The 21,593-nt window shown below is 38.2% G+C and overlaps 1 protein-coding gene across 1 annotated transcript in view; it reads right to left on the bottom strand.

Moving 5' to 3' along the window:
* tafa4b (TAFA chemokine like family member 4b) overlaps window positions 1–21,593 on the bottom strand; it is a 61,224-nt gene that overhangs the window by 17,033 nt on the left and 22,598 nt on the right. Inside the window, exon 4 of the mRNA XM_047346688.1 lies at window positions 13,661–13,816. Coding sequence (XP_047202644.1) covers window positions 13,661–13,816 — 156 coding nt within the window. The remainder of the gene's footprint in view (window positions 1–13,660; window positions 13,817–21,593) is intronic.

A 21,593-nucleotide genomic window follows, 5' to 3' on the forward strand; every position in this document is an offset into this window, starting at 1 on the left:
TTTTAAAATATAAAATAATAATATCCATAAGGAGTCTTATTAGCATAGTTACAGATATTATTGTCAGGCTTATTTGACATGTGGAATGTCTCACTTTGTCTGATTAACCTCTCCTTGTACATCTGCAACATGATTGTCAATAAGTCAAGGTGAAAATGAGCAACATTCCTAAAATAGGACCCTGGAAAGTGAGGATAACACACGGTGCGCTTCTCGCCCTTTTGACTGTAATTGCATCATTCTCATTAAGAGCCTGCATTGATATTCACAAAAGGTGCCTATGCAAATGAAAGAGATTTACAGCTCAGGCATACATTTTATCACACCTACTTTCAGCTCATTACATTTGAGTCCCAAAGCGGCTCTCTTTTAAGTATTCACACAAACTTTTCAGCATGAGATCAGCTTGGGGGGAAAATGTCTGGTGGCACCTTGCTCAGGTTGCAGGTGACAAGGTTAGGCAAGACAAGCGACTGAGGCTATATTATTCCCCAGGTTCATGCCTAGTCTCTTGGGTTTCTCTAAATAAGGTCAACGATAGCTTCACGCCACAAGGCTGCCTGCAGCTCTGCCTCTTCTCCGATTGATGACAACATGTCAATCCAATACAAGCTTGAACAGTGCCACCCATTGCCGGTTGCTTGATTCTGATCACTGCTTGCTGCTTGGCTTTCACTGTCATTGTAATGTTTGTGACATCAAGTGGACAAAGTAGAAACTGCAGCCGCAGCTTGGAATCATACAAAAGGTGAACTGATCTACAGGTTCCTTCGGTTCAAATATAATGTCAATTAACACATTGAGAGAGTCACTTGCTTCCTCACAGGAGCTGATTGTGTTTGTTACTTATTTACTGGCAACACCTGCACTATTAAAAAACACCGGAAACCTGATACACATCATATCTTTGTTGAAAATTACCAAAATGTAAAACAAGCAAATACAGCAGAGAAGAAGAAAAGTATGCATATGTATCACCAGAGGTAATGTCTATTTATGTAGTACCTTGCAAAAATACCTTCAACCACCTTCAACCACAAACATTGATTAACTTTATAAGGATTTAATGTGAAAGACCAAAAACAAGGTATGGAGCTGTTTAGTGAAGGCCATGAAGGTTTATTGAAGATTATTAATGAGCAAACAGCATCATGAAGGCCACTGAACGCAGTAGATAAGTCAGGGATGAACCAATGTTACAAGCTTTGAGCATGTGACAGAGCTCTCTTTAATCCATCATCTGAAAATGGAAGAAAAATCTCCCACTGGGGCTATCACAAATAGATATTCAATGCAATATTAATGTGTGCAACGTTAAACTCACAAAGGAGATCTAGAAAGCAATATCTGCTGGCTATTACATTCTAAGCCAATAGTATATTCATCCTGTTGGACAGAGCCCCCTTGCAGTTCAAGATACAAAAGGTCACAGACAGTGTTAGAAGCTTTGTAATGGCTGATAAGAACCAGCGAAGGGAGGAACATGTGAATTTACTTTGACTGATATTACAGTCGAAATGTATAATAATAATCCCATCACATAAAATCGTTCAGCCTATAATAGCACAGCTGCAAACTAGCGTTGCACAATTTGGAAAATATATGCTTTTGATACTAATCAATGAAAGTTGAGATCACAATATATATGGCTATTAACCATTGTTTCCTTACTTAACCAATAAATTATGTCCCCACCACTCTCTGTGAGCTTTAGCATCTCAGCCACTTACAACATGCAGGTTGTAGACAGAAAATGCAGATTTGCACAGAGTGAATGGATCACCCTTTAAACATAATATCCTATCACAAATATTGCATCCAAGCTGTCCTCTGACATTGTGATATTGCATGGTTAACTCTATAGGAGCTGCAGAGATCCACAGCTCAGGTGGGAGAATCTCTCTACAGGAACACTATTAGATCTACTCTCTGGCCTCGCTGAAAGAGTGGTATGAAGAAATATTGTAATGACAAGCTCTGAAGGGGACACAACAAACATGAAAGAACATTCTGTGGCCAGATAAGATCAACATTAAAAATTTTTTTGCCCTCATATTGCGCATCAAGGGGAAACAAACCCTAAACCCAGGCCTTAAACATTACACCATCTCCAACGTCAAACATGAAAAAAAGACAGAGGTTCACCGTCCAGCAGGACAACAGTGCCTACAGTCAGAGGTTCAATGGAGTGGTCTAGATCACTGCAGATTCATTTGTTAGAATGTCTAATCAAAGTCCACAATTAAATCTAATTGAGACATTGTGGCAAGACATGATTTTCATAGATGTTCTCCATCCATGCTGTTGGAGCTTAAGCTATTTTGCAAAACAAAATAAAAAAAACATGGCAGTCTCTAGATGTGGAAATACAGAAGAGACAAACCCCAAAGGACTCTAATCATTTTTCTTCCACTTCAAAATTACGTGCTGCTTTGTGTTGGTCTGTCACATAAAATCCTAATAAAATACATTGAACTTAGCAGTTGTACCATGACAAAATGTGGCAAAGTTCATGGGAATGAAGCTTGTTTCTACAAAGTTACTCTCCGACCTAAAATGACATAGAAAATCTGTCCTCAACTTCTAACCCTTTCATCTATAGTCTTTCAAGTCATATGATGAATCATTAGAATGTTAATACATGAAATAATCTAAACTGCCTTGATGTGAAGCAGTGTACTGTTTCTACAGACAGACATGTGCCTTTTGGAGTGTTTCCTCATTAATACTTAAAAAAGGCTCGCCTGAAGTCGTTCACTGAAGCAGCATGGACCATAAACAATAACGAGCAATTTGCTACCCTGTCTTTGTGTGCCTGTTTTATGGTTTTTATGTGTAGGTAAATACCGCGACGGCTGTGCATCTAGTGTAAGGCGTAATAAATACCCACATGCCTTTACTCTGAGGTCATTATTATTTAAAGGCAAATGGTTTACTTCCAAACCACACACAAACACACACACTCTGCACTGAGGATGGACCCAAAGTTATAAACGCCCCAAGGTTTTGTAACTGTTCCGCTCAGTGATCCTGTAGTACAAAAGCTGCTGGAGCGCGGCATCCACCTTTTTCTGTGATGATTTAGTAACGCACTGCATTACTATAGCCTGAGCTCACACATTCATGCCAGCACAAACCCAGGTATGATGGGAAAACCCAGGTGCAAAGAGCATTGTGAAAACTGTCAGAAAAAGACTGGACAGCTGCACACCTTCACGAGAATGTACTGGAGAAAAAAATAACAAAAGCATGACAATAAGGGAAAGGTGATAAACAACAGCTGGTTGATACGTGATGAAATGCTCAACGAAATTCTGTGGCCCAGCAATGAAACACTGTCTGTCACAGACGGAACAAAATCCACTCGTTTACCCGTTTCATCAGGTTGCTGTCCTCTGTAATGGTGTTATCTGCAGAGAACTGACATAATGCTACGTCTTTGTTTACTTTTCGATCTTCTACTTTAGCTCATCTTTTTTTCAGGAAAAATAATGTGTATTTTAGTACAGTGAGTGGATAGTTGTCCTAACATGTAGTCTCATGAAAAAACTACACATTATTGTTTATTTTGGTGTGGCCTTTATTTTTGGGCTACAAAATGTAAATCCTGCTCATATAGTGCAGGCCTACCTCTACTGTAAATAATCTGTATAAACCCCTTTGCCAAAAGCACAGTGAGTGTGCACCTGGAGTTGCTGAGGTCTAAACAGAAGCTCAGAGAGGAAAGAGCCTTTAATGTTGCTGCTTCCAGTTTATGGATTGATCTCCATTTACAACAGACTTGGCCCTAAGTGTCCACTTTTGAAACTCTTCTGAAAATAAATGTTTATTCCTTGGCTTTTAGCAAAACCTGAGACTTTTTGTTTCCACTTCTGTCTTTCCTGTTTTATTGAACTTATGGTTCTTTTTCCTTGTTTTATGTAACAAATGTTCCTTGGTTTACATGTGCAGCACTTTGTTACAGCTGTGGTTGATTTTAAATGCTTTTTGAATAAATACAGTAGTAGTAGTAGTATGTATGTATTCTACAGGATTTAGGCCTGGGGAACTGAGGAGGATTTAATGACTGGAAATCACTTTTTGTCTTTGTTTAACAATACGTTTTGATGATTACACTGCTGAAAGACACAGTGAAGACCAGCTTTCAGTTTACTGGTATGAGTCCACTGGATTTTTGTTTAATATTTGGTATTTCAAATACTACAAACATCCAACTCCTTTGTAACAGGGCCACACAGATCCTCTGCCATAATCATTCATAGTGGGCCTTGGATGTTTTACCACATATTCACCCTTTGTTTCACACTAAACCCATTTGGAGTGTATGATGCAGACAAGCTTAACCTTAGGGTACTTTTCCATCAGGGCTGTTTGGTCCACTTTAAATAGTTTAACACTTGGACAAGTGTGAAGGCTTACTGGCATCTGTGTAACCACAACAGCACTTTGCCCACTCTGCTGTCTTTTTGATTAAGGCTGCTTTTTTCTTCTGTTTTCAGAGCAACGTGTTGGATTGTTTTCTGCCTCGTCTGCTTCTGGCCAGTTTCTCGTGATAGCACCCCAAACAAGCAGCTGTTGTAGATGCCTCACATTGTCAAGGCAGTTTGGTGTGCTTTCAAATGTGTAATCTGAAAGAGAACCAAACTAAATGAAAGTATGACTAATCAAAACAAGTATACATACTATTCTGGTGTGAAAACACCATTAGCCTCATCTGAGCAAACCACAAGGTTACAGTTAAAGTTTAGCTAACTCCTCAACTGTCTTTTAGTTATGATAGGATAAGAATTTTGTTCTGGCATTCTGGTAAAAACAGGATTGTTTGTCACATCATGCATATACCCAAGGAAAACTAAAACTAATATTAGTATGCTAGTATTATTACTAGTAGTAGCTCCAGTAATAAAGGCACCGGTGATTTTAGTAACAACAATTAATTATCATTGTGAGAATTGTTTCCCCACTGACCTAAATTCATTTTAAGCTTTTTTATACATATTTACCATAGTACTTTGACGCTAAGTGTGTTTTTTTTTTTCTTTAGTATTTCTTATTATTGGTCAGTGCAGGACTGCTATTGAATGTTTTAGTACCATATACCATAAATATCTCTAAATTTTAATAAGTCATCAGATTTACTTTTCTCAAAGTTTTGACAGTAAGACTTAAGCATTTTCATAAAAATTTTGTGTTTGATTCCAAGCTAAATGTTATTATTCTCAGACATCAGCACCACTTCTAATTAACAAAAATCACAAAAGACATAAAAACTGGTTTCAATAATGTTCTGATTAAATGCGTACTGCACCAGATAGCAGCCCGTAGTAGAAGGGTTCACTCATTTTTCAGGCATCATCAATAATGTAGCTCCTTTTATACTGTGGCTTTTTCCACAAAGAATGCCTACTAAGAGGGGAGTGTGTTGATCTCTCAGCTGTTGAGCCTTTGAAATAAAATGAAAACAACAAAAGCCTGGAGTGTGCATCAACAAGTGTTTATATGCTTTAGAATAAAAGGATGAGGCAAGATCTTGTTACCCCAGACTCAGAGGTCAAGGGTGAATCACAGCATAATCCTGCTGAGCCCTCAATCTGGAAGTGAGAGGCAGTGAGTGCAAAAGATAAGATGCAAAAGAGGCAACAGGAGGAAGTGTGCTGACTCTGTGTAAGGTTTAGGAGTCAGAGGAAAAAAAGTCATTGAAACCATCAAAACTAATTTATTACTGACTGAGCCTCAGTCGAATGGTAAACCTATTAGCCTGTCATCAATGCCATTTCTTCCGTTTAGCAAAGCCCTGGATATGAACAAACAAAAGCAAGGCACTGGGGCAACGACTATTCCAAGAGGTTAGCGGAGTTTCACGCAATTCCTTATTCCTCCTGATTTTCATTACCCAGCCAATCATCTTTGCCATGGTTGCCTGGTTTTATCATTATCAAGCAACAGTTCCCATCTAGGAACTCATCAAAGAGGTTAAAAAACAAATCTACTCTTTTATTGCCTGAAAACAGTGTTGAAATGAAGCAGCAGGTATGATGGTGGGGAAGCCATTTCAGAGGGAAAAGCTCCTCCTACTGGTCACTTGAAGCAAAAGCATCAGAGAGACTGAATAAGTGTTTATTGTGAAGATATGCCCCTTTTCACTGAAAGACGTTAATACTCTTACATTTTGATTACTGAGTTAGATGTCACTTTATAATGCTTTATGTTAACACTTGGGCAAGTGTGAAGGCTTACTGGCATCTGTGTAACCACAACAGCACTTTGCCCTCTCTGCTGTCTTTTTGATTAAGGCTGCTTTTTTCTTCTGTTTTCAGAGCAACGTGTTGGATTGTTTTCTGCCTCGTCTGCTTCTGGCCAGTTTCTCGTGATAGCACCCCAAACAAGTTAGATGTCACTTTATAATGCTTTATGTTGTTATGTTGTTATGTGTAGATGTTATGTTGACATTAGGGAGAAAGAAAGAAAGAAACAAACAAACAAACAAACAAACAAACAAACAAACGAACAAACAAAGAAAGAAAGAAACAAAGAAAGATAGAAACGAAGAAAGAAACAAACAAACAAACAAACAAACAAACAAACGAACAAAGAAACAAAGAAACAAAGAAACAAAGAAAGATAGAAACGAAGAAAGAAAGAAACAAACAAACAAACAAACAAACAAACGAACAAAGAAACAAAGAAAGAAAGAAACAAAGAAAGATAGAAACGAAGAAAGAAAGAAAGAAACAAACAAACAAACAAACAAAGAAACGAAGAAAGAAAGAAAGAAATACATTTTTAAAATTAAAACCTAAAAAGGAAATTGAGAATCAATTTTCTTGTTTAAAATAACCTGAAAAGAGCAGGACATACTTTTTTTTTATTACAATTAAGATTTTAAGATTATTATTATTAGGATGTTATTTGTTACTACATGTGAAAACAGAACAACTATTTTATAAAAACTTTATAAAATAGCAAACTTGTTATTTATCATGAAGAAGAAAAAACCTTTCAAATATTTTTATTTTTTTTTTTTTATTTTATTTGGTTGGCTTTAATTAATTCTTGTTTGTACAGGTCAGAAAATTATCTGATTCTCGATTCTCATGGGAAATTACAAAAACAGACGACTGAAAAGTTGAAGTCACCCTAGTGGGAACTTTGAATCAGTTTCCATCATCTCCAGCTGACCTTAACAGTTTGAATAACCCCTGTGCTTTGCTGGGCCACCGCCTCTTCTCTGTTCTGAGGCAACCATGTATCTTCCTCTGGCAGGGGGCCTACACAGTGTGATTCAATCAGGTTGGCTAGTGTGTGTGTATGTTTGTGTGTGTGTGCAGATGATAAGGGTCACTGACACTGCTTGTTTCTTGCCAAGAAGGAGCTCATGGAGTGGACAAACAGGTTTAAGTGTACAGAAGCCACCAAGGCCCTCCATCTGTCTGTCTGTCATTTCCACAGCCAGGCATTCATACCTCACATCAGGAGACAACGATGGGGCGATGGGGTCACACATATATGTGTTCGTATGGATTCTATGAACTTAATGATTTTAGTCTTTTAGCCTTAAAATACTAATAGAAAAACGTGATTAACAGAAAATCGAGACAAAGTTATTTAAGTAATTTATTTACTTAGCATTTAAACTGGTATTAGTGACCACACTGCAGAAAAAAATACCTCAAAAGGCCATTAATAGAACAAAGAAGCGCTGGTGGAGAAGCACAAGCATATGACATACTGGACAAACAGTTTTACTATTTGGTTTCTGTCCTCCAGCTGTAAATAGTCTCTTAGGACCATCTAGAACAATTCATGATGCATGCAGTTGTCACAGAAGTCAGAGTTTGGATCTGGAAATGATATCAAAGTTGAGTGCAGTGTGTTGAAAGACCAAATTGTTTTCAGTATTCAGGCTAACTACTCAGTCTGTGTTTATATGAGAAGCAGCCAAACTGTATCTCAACTCTGGAAGCTCTGACTTTACTATTTGATTGTTCGCACTTGTAACAGAAATTTTGACTTCTCATACAGCAGATATTTGCTTCAGACAGGGATCAGTAAAGTAATAACCTGTTCAACTATTCAACTATTTTCTTTTTTTGCTTTGATGTGAAATTGAGTTGTATTGTATGGAGCCTGCGAGGGGACATGGGGGAATTTTGTTTCTTTTACGTTCGTTCGCAATACTTTTGCGTTCACTTGCAAAAGTTGTTAATCACCTTGAGAAAGCTGTGCGTTTTGGAACAGCACCACATTTGACAAACTGCTCACAAAACAAACAGCACTAATATGGAATTGGTATAGTTTAAAAGCAGTCAACAATGCGATTAAATGCTTAGCATAAGACGAACCGTTCAAATCACTATAAAAACAAAAGTGGTGTGCCAAAAAAAGTACACATCATGCAGCAGCAATAAGCAAATAAAATGTCACAGATGTGGTTTCGTGTCGTATTATTGTCCAGAGTTCAGTAGTTTGACAGCTTGTGGATAAAAACTGTCTTTAAGTCTGATTGCTGATCATTTTATTTAAGGCCAATTTCAAAATAAAACTCAATAAATCTCAAAAACGGGTGTAGTGTTTTTGCAGTTATCTGGTTTGGAAACTATCCCACAAAGTATTGCGAGATAACACAAAGACTATTGCGTGAGAACGCAAAAAGTATTGCATAGGAACGCAAAAAGTATTGCGAGCGAACGCAAAAGTATTGCATAGGAACGCAAAAAGTATTGCGAGCGAACGCAAAAGTATTGCATGGGGACACAAAGGTATTGCGAGCGAACGCAAAAGTATTGCATGGGGACACAAAGGTATTGCGTGGGAACGCAAAAGAAACAAAATTCCCCCATGTCCCCTCGTAGTATTGATCTAACTTTAGGACTAAAGCTGTTTTAACCACACACAGAACAATTTACAGAAAACTATGTTTTATGCATTAGTTAAGATTCCTTCATCTATTCATTTTCTATACCTGCTTAATACTTGGATGGTTGCTAGTGCCTATCTCCCATGGCCAATGAATGAAAGGCAGGAAATTTCCTGCACAGGTCACCAGTCCATCACAGAAAAACACAACCATTCACATACCCAAAGTTAATTTAGCATCTCCAACTAACTTAACCTGTATGACAGAAAGACAGAGAACTCACACAAGCATGGAGATAACATGCAAACACTGGACAGAAAGCCTCGACCGGGATTTTAACCCAAAACCATTTTACAGCTGTAAATCTATAATTTCACCTTTTTTTTTTTTTTTTGCTCTGTTCAGTTTTATACAATCACCGGCCACATTTTTAGGTACACCTTGCTAGTACCAGTTTGGACCCCCTTTTACCTTCAGAACTGCCGTAATCCTTCGTGGCATTGATTCAACAAGGTCCTGGAAACATTCCTCAGAGAGTTTGGTCCATATTGACATGATAGCATCACACAGATGCTGCACATTTGTCGGCTGCACATCCATGATGCGAATCTCCCATTCCACCACATCCCAAAGGTGCTCTATAGGATTGAGATCTGGTGACTGTGGAGACCATTTGAATCCAGTGAACTCATTGTCATGTTCAAGAAACCAGCCTGAGATGATTTGTGCTTTATGACATGGCGCGTTATCCTGCTGGAAGTAACCATCAGAAGATGGGTACACTGTGGTCATAAAGGGATGGACATGGTCAGTAACAATACTCAGGTAGGCTGTGGCGTTGACACGGTGCTCAGTTGGTACTAAGGGGCCCAAAGTGTGCCAAGAAAATATCCCCCACACCATTACACCACAAACACCAGCTTGAACCATTGATACAAAGCAGGATGGATCCATGCTTTCATGTTGTTGAAGCCAAATTCTGACCCTACCATCCGAATGTCGCAGCAGAAATTGAGACTCGTCAGACCAGGCAACGTTTTTCCAATCTTCTATTGTCCAATTTTGGTGAGCCTGTGCGAATTGTAGCCTCAGTTTCCTGTTCTTAGCTGACAGGAGTGGCACCCAGTGTGGTTTTCTGCTGCTGTAGTCCATCCGCCTCAAGGTTCGACGTGTTTTGGATTCAAAGATGCTTCTGCATGCCTTGGTTGTAATGAGTGGTTATTTGAGTTACTGTTGCCTTTCTATCAGCTTGAACCAGTCTGGCCATTCTCCACTGACCTCTGGCATCAAAAAGGCATTTGGCTCACAGAACTACCGCTCACTGGATGTTTTATCTTTTTCGGACCATTCTCTGTAAACCCTAGAGATGGTAGTTCGTGTAAATCCCAGTAGATCAGCAGTTTCTGTAATACTCAGACCAGCCCGTCTGACACTAACAACCATGCCACTTTCAAAGTTACTTAAATCACCTTTCTTCCCCATTCTGAAGCTCGGTTCTACATGCCTAAATGCATTGAGTTGCTGCCATGTGATTGGGTGATTAGAAATTTGTGTTAACGAGCAGTTGGACAGGTGTACCTAATAAAGTGGCCGGTGAGTGTATATTTCTGTATGAAAATCCTGACAAAGAGGTTTTGATTGTTACGTATTTCAAGCTATAACTGTTTTCATGTATCATAAAAAAGAAAAACCTCTGTTCCAAAAAAATTATATAACTTTGTTTAAACTGCAGTTCATACACCCACAACTCTGTTTCATAAAAAGACAGAAAACATAAATGACAGAGCTTCCATTATCATCCTAATGATTACTCTCCATTTCATGTTGAGAAACCTCCTGAGACGAAATTAATGTGTACCGTATGTTCACCGGTTTAGAATATTTCTAAGTTCTATTTTATCCTAAACGTAAACTGAAAAATAAAAAAAGCTCAAACATCCTTTAAAGGAACCCAGGAGTTATTAAATGTAATTTTCAATCAGCTTTTAATGTTCTTAAACACTTTTAAAATGTGTCAATGGCTTTTAAGGCTATTTTTGACCTTCCTACAGCAGAACCTACTTATAGATAAATATGGGTTTAGACAGCAGATTTAATGAACAAATGTCAGGCAAGTGTCACAGAGGACTGCAGCCTTGTTGACGGTGGGTAAGGCAAAATAACAAATTAAAGATGCAATGGAAGGACATTCAAAGCATAACACTAAACATGAGACAGAGAAACGCTTAAGGACAAGAAGGTTTTTAAGTATGATGCACAGAATAAAAGATCAGAGTACCTGACAAGGTACCACTTTTGCTAATGCACCAGCAAGCATGTGACTGAGCCATTTTATGATGATTAGAAACTAGGAACTGGTGTACAGGATGAGAAAAAAACACAAAACAAATGAACAAACTGGTTAAGAAACCAATGAAACATGAGTAAAAATCCTGAAACAAGAGCAACAGAACACAGAACTGTTAAAAAGCCCAAATACTATTAGAGAAATCGCAGCAACAATCAAGCAAGATGATTAGTTACATTTATAACCTCTGTGAGATTAATCATTGCCTCAGTTATTGCAAAACAAGAGCTCAACAAACATGCAAATCTACTATTTTGAATTCTGGTAAAGTTTCAAAGTTCACAAGTGACATGAAAAATTGGCTTTGGAGAAATAAAACATAATATTAGAGACCTTTAACCAGAACCACAGTGCTTCTGTTTGAATATTCACATGATGGAAGACTCAAATAAAGGTATGTGTATAAATACCCATACAAAATAATTTTTTAGCATGGAAGGTAAAAACAAGATGTTGGTGAAGGTTTTATTTTAGATATCCGGTTATAGTAGATCTGATAGATGACCGCATAGTGAAACCAAATTTGGATAGGTATGTAAAGCAAATGACTATTTAACATTGCTAAGCACAATTAATGCACCATCACGGAGTTCAATGAAAACAGACCTGATGTCTATGGTCATGAAATCCTTTGCTTCCAGTGTTAAAGCATCTGATGGACATCGCAGGCCCCCTCCTGAACCCCCTGCAGTTTTCTTACCAGGCAAAATGGTAGAAAGATGATGCTGTCTATCTGGGATTACACTTCATCCTGCACCACCTCAACCACCAAGAGACATATCACATGATCCTGTTTGTGGACTTGGGCTCGGCCTTCAACACCATCAACTCAGACATCCTCCACCAGAACCTCACACAGCTCAAAGTGCCAGCCTCCACCTATCAGTGGCTCATCAGCTTCCTGACTGACCGGCAGCAGCGGGTGAAGCTGGGGAGCATTTTCTCCTGCACAAGAATCATCGGCATCCCCCATGGGGCGTGTTCTCCCCCACTCCTCTTCTCCTTGTACACAAATGACTGCACCTCAGCAGACTGGTCTGTGAAACTCCTGAAGTTTGCAGATGACACCACTGTTGATCTGATCCAGGACAGTGATGAGTCTGCATACAGACAGGAGGTGGATCGGCTGGTCCACTGGTGCTGTCAGAACCACCTGGAGCTTAACCCGCTCAAGACTGCGGAGATGACTTTGGAATTCTGGAGAACAGCCCCCACAACGCCTCCCGATCCTCAAGAACATTGTGTCTTATGTGAATCACATCCAGTTCCTAGGAACCACTTTTCCCTGCACCTAAGACTGACCAGAGATTTTTAGATTTCTCAGAAGGATTCATAGATTTTTAGATTTCTTAGCATTTGATTTGTTTTTCTGTGTTCTTTGTGATTGTATTGTTACTGAAAAGCGCTATATAAATAAACTTACCTTACCTTAAGATAGTCCTCACACATAAACACAGTTCAGAAGATGGCCCAGTCAAGACTATGCTTCCTGCAGCAACACAATAAGTAAAAGCTACCACAGTAGCTGCTGGTCATTTTCTACACTGCTATTATTCAGTCTATTTTATGCACATCCATCTCTGTGCAATTTTGTTCATCTACAAAACAGGATAGGTCCAAGCTGTAATAAACAATTAGGTCTGCAGAGAGGAAGGACTGACCTTACCTCCATCCAGGACTTGTACAGGTCTAGGGTCAGGAAAAGGTCAGCTAACATCTCTGCAGCTCCCACACATCCTCAAAACAAACTGTTTAAACTTTTAAGTTCAGGTTGGCATTACAGAGCCCTATTTGAGCTCTGAAAAACCAGCTGCCATAGAGACAGTTTCTTTCCCCAGGATGTTTCTCTATTAAACACTTAACAGTGAGAGTACACAGCTCGATACAATGCATATTTGCACAATTCAATCATGTCTTTCTTTTTGTAAAAACACTGTAAATATACGTGTGTGATGTGTCAAAATCAGCTGATTTTGACAAGTCACATAGAATCTAGTGAGACCTCTGATAAAGACAGACGTTTTCCATTGAAACATGTCAGGTATGTCCTTAAGAATAAGAAAATTAGGTGTTTAACAACAAAAGAACCTAAAGACTAGCACATAGCCACATTTCATACATTGCTCACACTGTTCTGCACCAGATCCCCCTTGAATTCCCCCTTTGGGGGATCGATAAAGTTTCATTCAATTAATCAATTGACTGAATATGCAAATAAGCAATAGAAAAGTCATCAGTGGAGCATTTTTTTATGCTTTTGTGTGATGGGAGATAGAGCTTTTTTATGATGGAAGGGCGCCCAGGGCAGAGAGCCATATCTCTCACCTCAAAAACTGCCACTGACTTCAATTACAACACATGGTTGTGTGGATAAGGTTCAAGGCTTTGTGAGTGATGTCTGAGGATGATAACACAGTGATTCAAACAATTATATGAACATCAGTGGACACATTTACCTTCCACACAGGAAGGTCTGGCTCTGGTCGTCCCAGCAACCTGCCCCGGAAAGCAGGAGCACTTGACGGTTTGAGAGCGCTCCTCAATCTTATTCTTGTTGCAGCAGCGATGGATGGCCACCACCTCACACGTGCCCTGCTTCACCTGATACGACACTGTGAAAGACAGTAACATAGATGGATGAATATATAAACTTTCATAAGTGTGTTGGTGGATTGTTGTAACAAACAACCAAGTTTGAAATTCAAATCATTACTAATTATAAATATGAGATGGTGAGCAGCTTTTCTGAAAATTGAATAAATCTGTTTAAGTATTTATGGATGTTTAAACTCCTTGGTTTATTTCAGGCTCCCAGTCTTTGATTCATAAGTAAACACTTTTTAGCAATGCTTTTATTCTTAGCAGAGTGGCCTCATTAACCTCATCACAAATGCACCTCTGGTTTTGTCATTGCGTGCAGAAAGAAAACACAACAGCATTAGATGATGAAAATAATCCAGTTTTTCTTTGAGTCCTTTTAAGACAAAGCGGACCAACTGATGGAAGCAAAGGGAGCCACACTTCACTGGGAGCACTGCAACAAAGAAGCTTGCTAACGATAAAAGAACCCTCTATGGAAACCACAACTGTTTTTTGTAGGTTTTATTTCTGTTTGTTTTATTCCAATCAAAGCATGTTAGTGTGCTTTCTGAATTTGAGTGTTTTATGTGATGGCCAAATCCATGGCGACACTCCAATAAGGTTGTGTAAGACTCATGCATCCTCATTGTTCATTCAACAAATCACAATGATACACTTTCATTTGCAACAAAGTTTATTGATGTGTTTAAATGCACAAGTTCTATTTGCAAGCACGCATATTTGGTTCACATGCACTTTTATCAACTCAATTCTGATCTTTGAATTTTAATTATTACTAATCCTTGTTTTTCTTACCAGTTTCTTACCTTCCATGATCCCTGGGAGTTTGGCCAGACAAACAGCCTCTCCTGCTCGAATTTGTATTTTCTTTAGTTAAAGTATCTCTTTTATATTTAACTAAAGACTGGTTCAAATTGATTCAAAGTTTAGTGGTTTTTATTTCCTTCTTTAGTGTTAGTACTTTGACAAACTTACCTGTACTGTGCTGTTTTCTTGAAGTTACTTCAGTTTAATTCAATGTATTAATACAGCAGGTTTGCAACAACTGTGGTCTTAAGGCACTTTACAAAACAAAGCATTCTAATTTACATACAAAAATGTTTTGTCAAATGAATCCAGTCATATTCATTTTGTAATTGCATGCATTCCAATTTGATCCCAGTTAAAAAACAGAACAGTCATTTTCAATTTAAATGGTATCTACCAAAACCCAGCCAACTGAATTGCGTTATTGGCTTTGCAGCAATCCCTCTACTTAACAAGCAGGTGATGAGAGTGGATAGTTGATTTCATCAAGCTATTCACTTAGCAGCAATATCTCATACTGAGCATGTATTTGACAACAACGGAAAGAAAAGACTCCCTCTTAACAGGAAGAAAGCTGCAGTAGAACCCAGTTCAGTGTGAACGGCCATCCTCTGTTCACAATTTTAAGTGAACAGATAACAATAAAGGTGAAACAAGATTAGTTCATGTGTGTTTGAGTTTATGTTGCGGTAGTTGGTACAATGGTACATTGGTACAATACAGAAAAAACCCGCAAAAAATCGAAGCCAAAGTTATTAAATTCAAAGTACAAGGCGTAATAAATTCTAAAATATTCATCCCTCTGATATATTTCAGTTTGAAGTGGTCTTTAATTTAACCAACACATTTTTTGTTTCTGACTGGGAGGAATATTAAGCCTTAGTCCTGACTTGAATCTGACAGAGAAACTGCGGAGGGAGTTAAAATTAGGGTTATGGGAAGGAGGCCTTTTGACCTCAGAGACTTAGAATTCATTGCCAAAGATAAATTGTCAAAAAACTAGTGGCAACATGTAAAAGATGGAAAAAGCTGGTCAACAAATATAAGAAGGGGCTGTACGGTGGTCCTGGGTTCGATTCCCGGCCTGGGGTCTTTCTGCATGGAGTTTGCATGTTCTCCCCGTGCAGGCGTACTCCAGCTTCCTCCCACAGTCTAAAGACATGCCTGTTAGGTTAATTGGTCACTCTAAATTGCCCTTAGGTGTATGAATGAGTGTGTGCGTGGTTGTTTGTGTGTTCCCCTGCGATGGACTGGGGACCTGTCCAGGGTGTACCCTGCCTCTCTCCCATAGACTGCTGGACATAGGCACCAGCTCCCCTGCGACCCACTATGGAATAAGTGGTAGAAAATGACTGACAGACTGACTGACAAATATAAGAAGGGTTTGATTGCTATAATGCCATTGATCACTGACAGGTCTATTAGTAAGTAAAGGTCTAACTGGAGCTGAGTCAGCAATGTGAATCTGAAAGTCTTTAAAAATAATTTGTAAAAAGGCATTATGTTCAGTATTATTGTTTGGAACCAGATAGTATGGGCCAGTGGTGTCCGAACTTTTGCCATGAGGACCAAAATCGTAAAATTGAAAGCACTTGGTGGCCAAAAAAGTTTTTCTTTAAATAAAACTTTTAATAAATATAATAATAAATCTTTTTTTATTTTATCTGCTCAATAATATATTAAACATGAAAGATTTTACTAAAAGGAGCAAAATAGGGAGATTTGTGTAGAAAAGTGATCTGTAAATCTTACTTAGTGTCTTTCACAATTGTGTTTCTATAACACAGACATATAGTTTGCAGTTTTTTTGGTTTGATTGTTTTCTTTTTGGGCTAAAGTAATTGTTTTAATCTTAGTTTAGCAACAAGAATGAGACATGAATCTCATTCTCTCCCTTCATAAACAAACTTTGCTGGCAGGCCAGATTTGATCAATTCCAAAATGATTCAGAGAAACGCAAATGGCCACCACTTTGGACATCCCTGGTGCAGGAGTTGAGATTATGTTTCATTCTGTGTATTAAACAGTTGACTTCGCCAAAGAAAAGACCTTTATGCACGATATTTGTGCTTACTGTGAGTAAAATGTTTAGTGAATTGAACCTTTGCTTGTGGCTCCAGAATGGTTTGCAGCTGCCTTATCTTTCCCTAGCAAAGCTTGTTGTGCACTCCTAAGAGTTTCAGGAGCCTTTCTGCGAGCACAGCAAACCCTTCTGGTGACATTACTAGCTACCTATAAGCCTCTTTACACCCCTGGAAAAACCGTGCTTATACTGTGCCATAAGCCCAGATTCCCTTTATGTACGTGACTTTACACAGACTCTGAAACTTTTCACGCTCAGCTAAATGAGCTGTGCGTCCAAATACACAAACACAAGTAGCTCAAGCACACACTCACACACACGCACACACACACACACACACACATACAATGACAGACACACACTCTGTTGAGGGTTCTATTTCTGCAGGCCGTGGCCCCTCTCATCCTTTCTGATTTAAAGTTTGTTTGTTCTTCTCTCCAGAGAGCCCCATCAATGATCCCTGGCTCTCCGAGGGCACCCCCCTCCACTATCATCCCTCCACTTTCATTTCCCTCACTCCTCTGTCTCAAGCTCTCCTGACGCTGGACCAGCCACCAGATTACCCCACACACACCCATGCAAACACAAAGCCTTCATCCACTGATAAAAATCAAGTACGGAAAAAAATCGAGACAACTCAAGAATATGACTCTGCGTAAAACTCTAATTGCATCGGTAATAGGCACAATTAAAGCTCAAAGTAACAACGTGAAAAATTAAAGCCAAATTCAAGCACAATCAGCTCCCCTTGTTTAATCCATTGTTATAATTGTTCCAATCTAACATTTAATTCCTCTGCTTTCACAGAACTTTAACTGGTTAAGACTGCTCAGTCTGATAGTCCCCGTCTGAGAAAAAACTACACAGCCTGTTAGTAAGAAACAAATAAGAGCAGAGACAGAGTCAACGGGTGGAAGAAGAAAGTGTCACAGCCAGCAGAGAGAACAAAGAACAGCTCATCTTTAGCTCCAATAATGAGGTCGGAAGGTGCTCTGGTCTCCTCTAATGATTACCTGCATCAGTGCTGGGATAGAGCTGTTTGTATTTTGAAGGGATAGTTACTTAGAAACTAGAACTTAGATTCTGTTTAAAGGTTATAACCAATTAATACAGCGGGATAAATACGTGTTGAACATATCAATTAATTTCTAATTTCTCTGTTAACATTAAACTTGCACTAGATGTCAGTAATAACCCATGTAATCCACATATCAAAATAAAATGAAACAAGTCCATAAATTAAGTTATGCGTAATAAAGTGAAATAGCACAGGGAAAACTTAATGAACAGGTGAAGCCTAGAGCCTGCAAAAAGATATAGAAAACCAAGAAATCATCTGAAATCTGTCAGTATTTAGAAAGCAATCCTGTCTCCTATCAGTGCAAATATACATCAGCTGGTTTAGTATTTAGTAAATACTATTATCTCATGTTCAGAACAAGACAGGAAATTGTTATTCATGCATTTGCTTTATTTCTTTGAGATTAGATTGCTGTAACTGACTAACCTGTAACTTATTCACCTGCCTAAACAATGCAGGATTGGATTGTCTGCAGGTTGTGCAGAAACCTGCTGCCAGCCGTCTGACCAAATCACAGAGGTTTTCTCACAACACAATTCATCCAGCTGCACTGGCTCTTCATCCAGTACAGAGTACACTTTAATATCTTGGTTGTAAAGTTGACTGGGCCTTCTCAGCAGTAGCTCCAGAACTTTGGAACGTTCACCTCTTTAGTTTGAGGTGTGTGGAATCTTGAGCTTTTAATATGCAACTAAAAATATATCTCTTTAGAGCTGCTTTTGATTAAATATTTGGATGTACTGACAATTAATGTTTTTAGTGTTTTCCTGTATAGCACTTTGTGATCTTGACAGGTGCAATGTAAATAAAACTAAATACTGATTTAATTTCCTAGCCCTCACTGACGATGTATAAAATGGTTTCTCATTTTAAATGAATACCACAAAAATAATATGATGAGTGAAAGGAAAGAGCTCTATCAAGACCGTCACAACATACATGAGCAATGTGTTTGCTAGGGGACAGAATGTGATTTCAACAGCCCTGACCACACGTTCTTCGCAGGACTTCTGACAGAAAGATCAAAAGGATATATAAGCGAGTTGTCCAAGAGCCAACCAGAGAGAAGTTATGAACAATCTGGAATCAGCAGGTACAGTTTTTCAATTAAAACAATCAGCACTTTATCGAAACCCTATAGCCTCTATGTACACTCACTCCACAAGACTCCACTGCTGAAGATGTTATGATTAATTTGAAGTTTGCTGCAGAACATTTGGACTTGTATATAAATACTCAGAGTGTATAGGAGCTAATGATTATTTACACTTAAAACAGACCTAAGAAGTGGTGGGCCATCAATAATCTTTCCTGTAAAATGTATGCTGAGAATGAAACACGCTAATATTTTCTGGTCAAAATTAAAACCCAGGGAAACGGTATTTGCATAACCTACTAAAACATTTTTCAGTTTGGAGTCATTTAAGATGGACAAAGTCAGCTTTCTCTTTACAATTCACGGGCTAAACATCAGCCTTATCCTGCAGGACTAATCTGGATTATTACTGAAGACACCAAGAGAGTTATCTGCTGGAGGTAAGATATTTACTGCTCATTACCTTTAAACAAAACCTCATCTTCTGTTAAAACAAACTGTTCCTTTCAAACCTGAAACCGTTTTATGATATGTGAACAGCAGATGGATAAAACCATGGCATACTTGTATTTATGCATTTTTTGAAGTCTGCCCACAGTGTGCAGCCTAATTAAAATCACAACAAAGTCTGTATTCATGCTAATGAGGTAAATACAGGCAGGTGTCAGATAAGAAAACAACGCACATGCTTCTTTATAGAAAAAAGGGCTTCTGTTACTTAGGGGACAACAGTGAGTTGAGAGAGAAAGTGTGTGTGTCTACTGGGTTTTCTTAAGAGGTACAGATGAAACTTAGTGAAAATAAAAAAAAGTCCAAGGTGCTCTTCAAGTAAATAGTCTTACAAGACTGTGTTACATGGCCAGTTTAAAAAAGAACACTCTAAACAAGATCACTTTGTCTCAGACATTGGCAACAATTTCTACATCAGGGGCCAGCAGCATTCACTACATGAAAAATGCTTTTCTGATTTATTTATGTATTGATGCAAGTTTGCTGCCTTGTAACTAACTTTAAAAGGGATTAAATGATGCAGGAAAAATAAAACAAAATAGCTGTTTTTGCACCATTCAGTAAAAAAGGATGAATTATTATTTATGTATGCATCAGATCAAAAAGGTTGCTTCATCTCTCTATCTGGAGCAAGAATTTAACCTCTAAATTATATAAACGTAATAAATTTTTGTATGAAATCTGGTATTCAATCTAAGCGTAGGTTAGGACTCATGACACAGAGATGTGGGGTGTTCAGTTAAGCAGTAGTCTAATTTTTAATGTCAGGCTGTTCTTTGAATCCACAAACAGGGATAACCGTTCTATGAAAATACTGACCAATGTGCAACATCAGAAATGTATATGTGAGAAAGCACATCTAGGCATATGAAAACAGGTGGCATTAACCTAAAAACCTTGTTTTCTGTTCAGTATGTTCTCTGTAGGTTCCTCATTAAAGAATCCTCATTACAATCTTTGACTGTTTGTATTTTGTGAGAGTACAACTTAAAGGCTTTACAGCAAATAATAAAAATAGCAGGAAAAGATCAAAATACAATACGTCAGTTTTAGAAATCTGTGATAATGTTATGCAAATTGGTCAATATATCCAAGAAATAATGTGCTTTTGTGTTTGGTAGGCTGTATTTCCCATCGCTATGATATATACTCCTAGGCATCCAGGATGTTAAACAATAAGCAGGTGTCAGGGGCGAGAAATAATTCACAATTTTAAATATATTTGATAAGGAAAATAATAACTACCACAACAAAAATACATTGTTTTACTCTGAGCTTTCCAACATTCCAACCTATGGAGCATTGTCAACTCATTGTTTGGGGTAGTTTACAATTTATCAAACAAATGCAACTAGAACTTTCACTTTTAAGCTAATAAGACAGAGAATCTACACAAAAGAAGCCATCTTGTCAGTAATCATTTTTAAATTATCCATCACACTGTTAGAGATTTTATGGCGGCCTCATTCCCAGCGAGCCTTGCAACCACTAGTTTATAAGTCCCTGGCGTTTTTGCAAAAGTCTGTTTTAGGTCCTGCAAATTTTGTTGATCTAACGATTTTAGGTTTTCCCAAACTATCTGTTTTTCACCATATGCAGTGTCATGTGACCTGTTCTGCATGCTATGCCCAGCGCCAGAGATCAGCTGAAACATCAGTTCTTAAAGTTTCTAACTTTCCAAGCAAGGTGCTATGTTTGCTGAAGTTTTGTCCTGACACAACTAACTAGAATTGCACATAGTAGCATTAGCCTACAACTTCAGCAAACTTCATACAGTACCATGAAAAAGCATTTCCTCTTTACAAATGTGTGCTTTTTTTCACATTATAATGTTTCAAATCATCAACCAAGTTTTTTAATTCCATACATTTATCTGACTAATTACAAAATACAGTTTTAAATTTTGATCTCATTTACACATGAAAAAAAGCCAAATAAACCAACCTGGTCCTGTGTAAAAATATGATCGTTCCCACCTGGACTTGCCATTCTGCTCCCTACAAGAAAATTCTGAAGGAGAATGTCCGGCCATTATTTTCCGACATTACACTTAAACATATTTAAGTAATTCAGGCAACACTGTTATGGTTTGCGAGATATAGGACCCCAGAATGCAGACGAGCAGGCAGCGTGATGGTAAGTGCAAGAATTTAATTAACAAAAATTCACTCTCAAAAGAGGCAGGAACAAAACAACAAACGGGCAGGCAGA

This window comes from Girardinichthys multiradiatus, chromosome 20 (assembly GCF_021462225.1).
Source record: "Girardinichthys multiradiatus isolate DD_20200921_A chromosome 20, DD_fGirMul_XY1, whole genome shotgun sequence".
NCBI lineage: Eukaryota > Metazoa > Chordata > Actinopteri > Cyprinodontiformes > Goodeidae > Girardinichthys > Girardinichthys multiradiatus.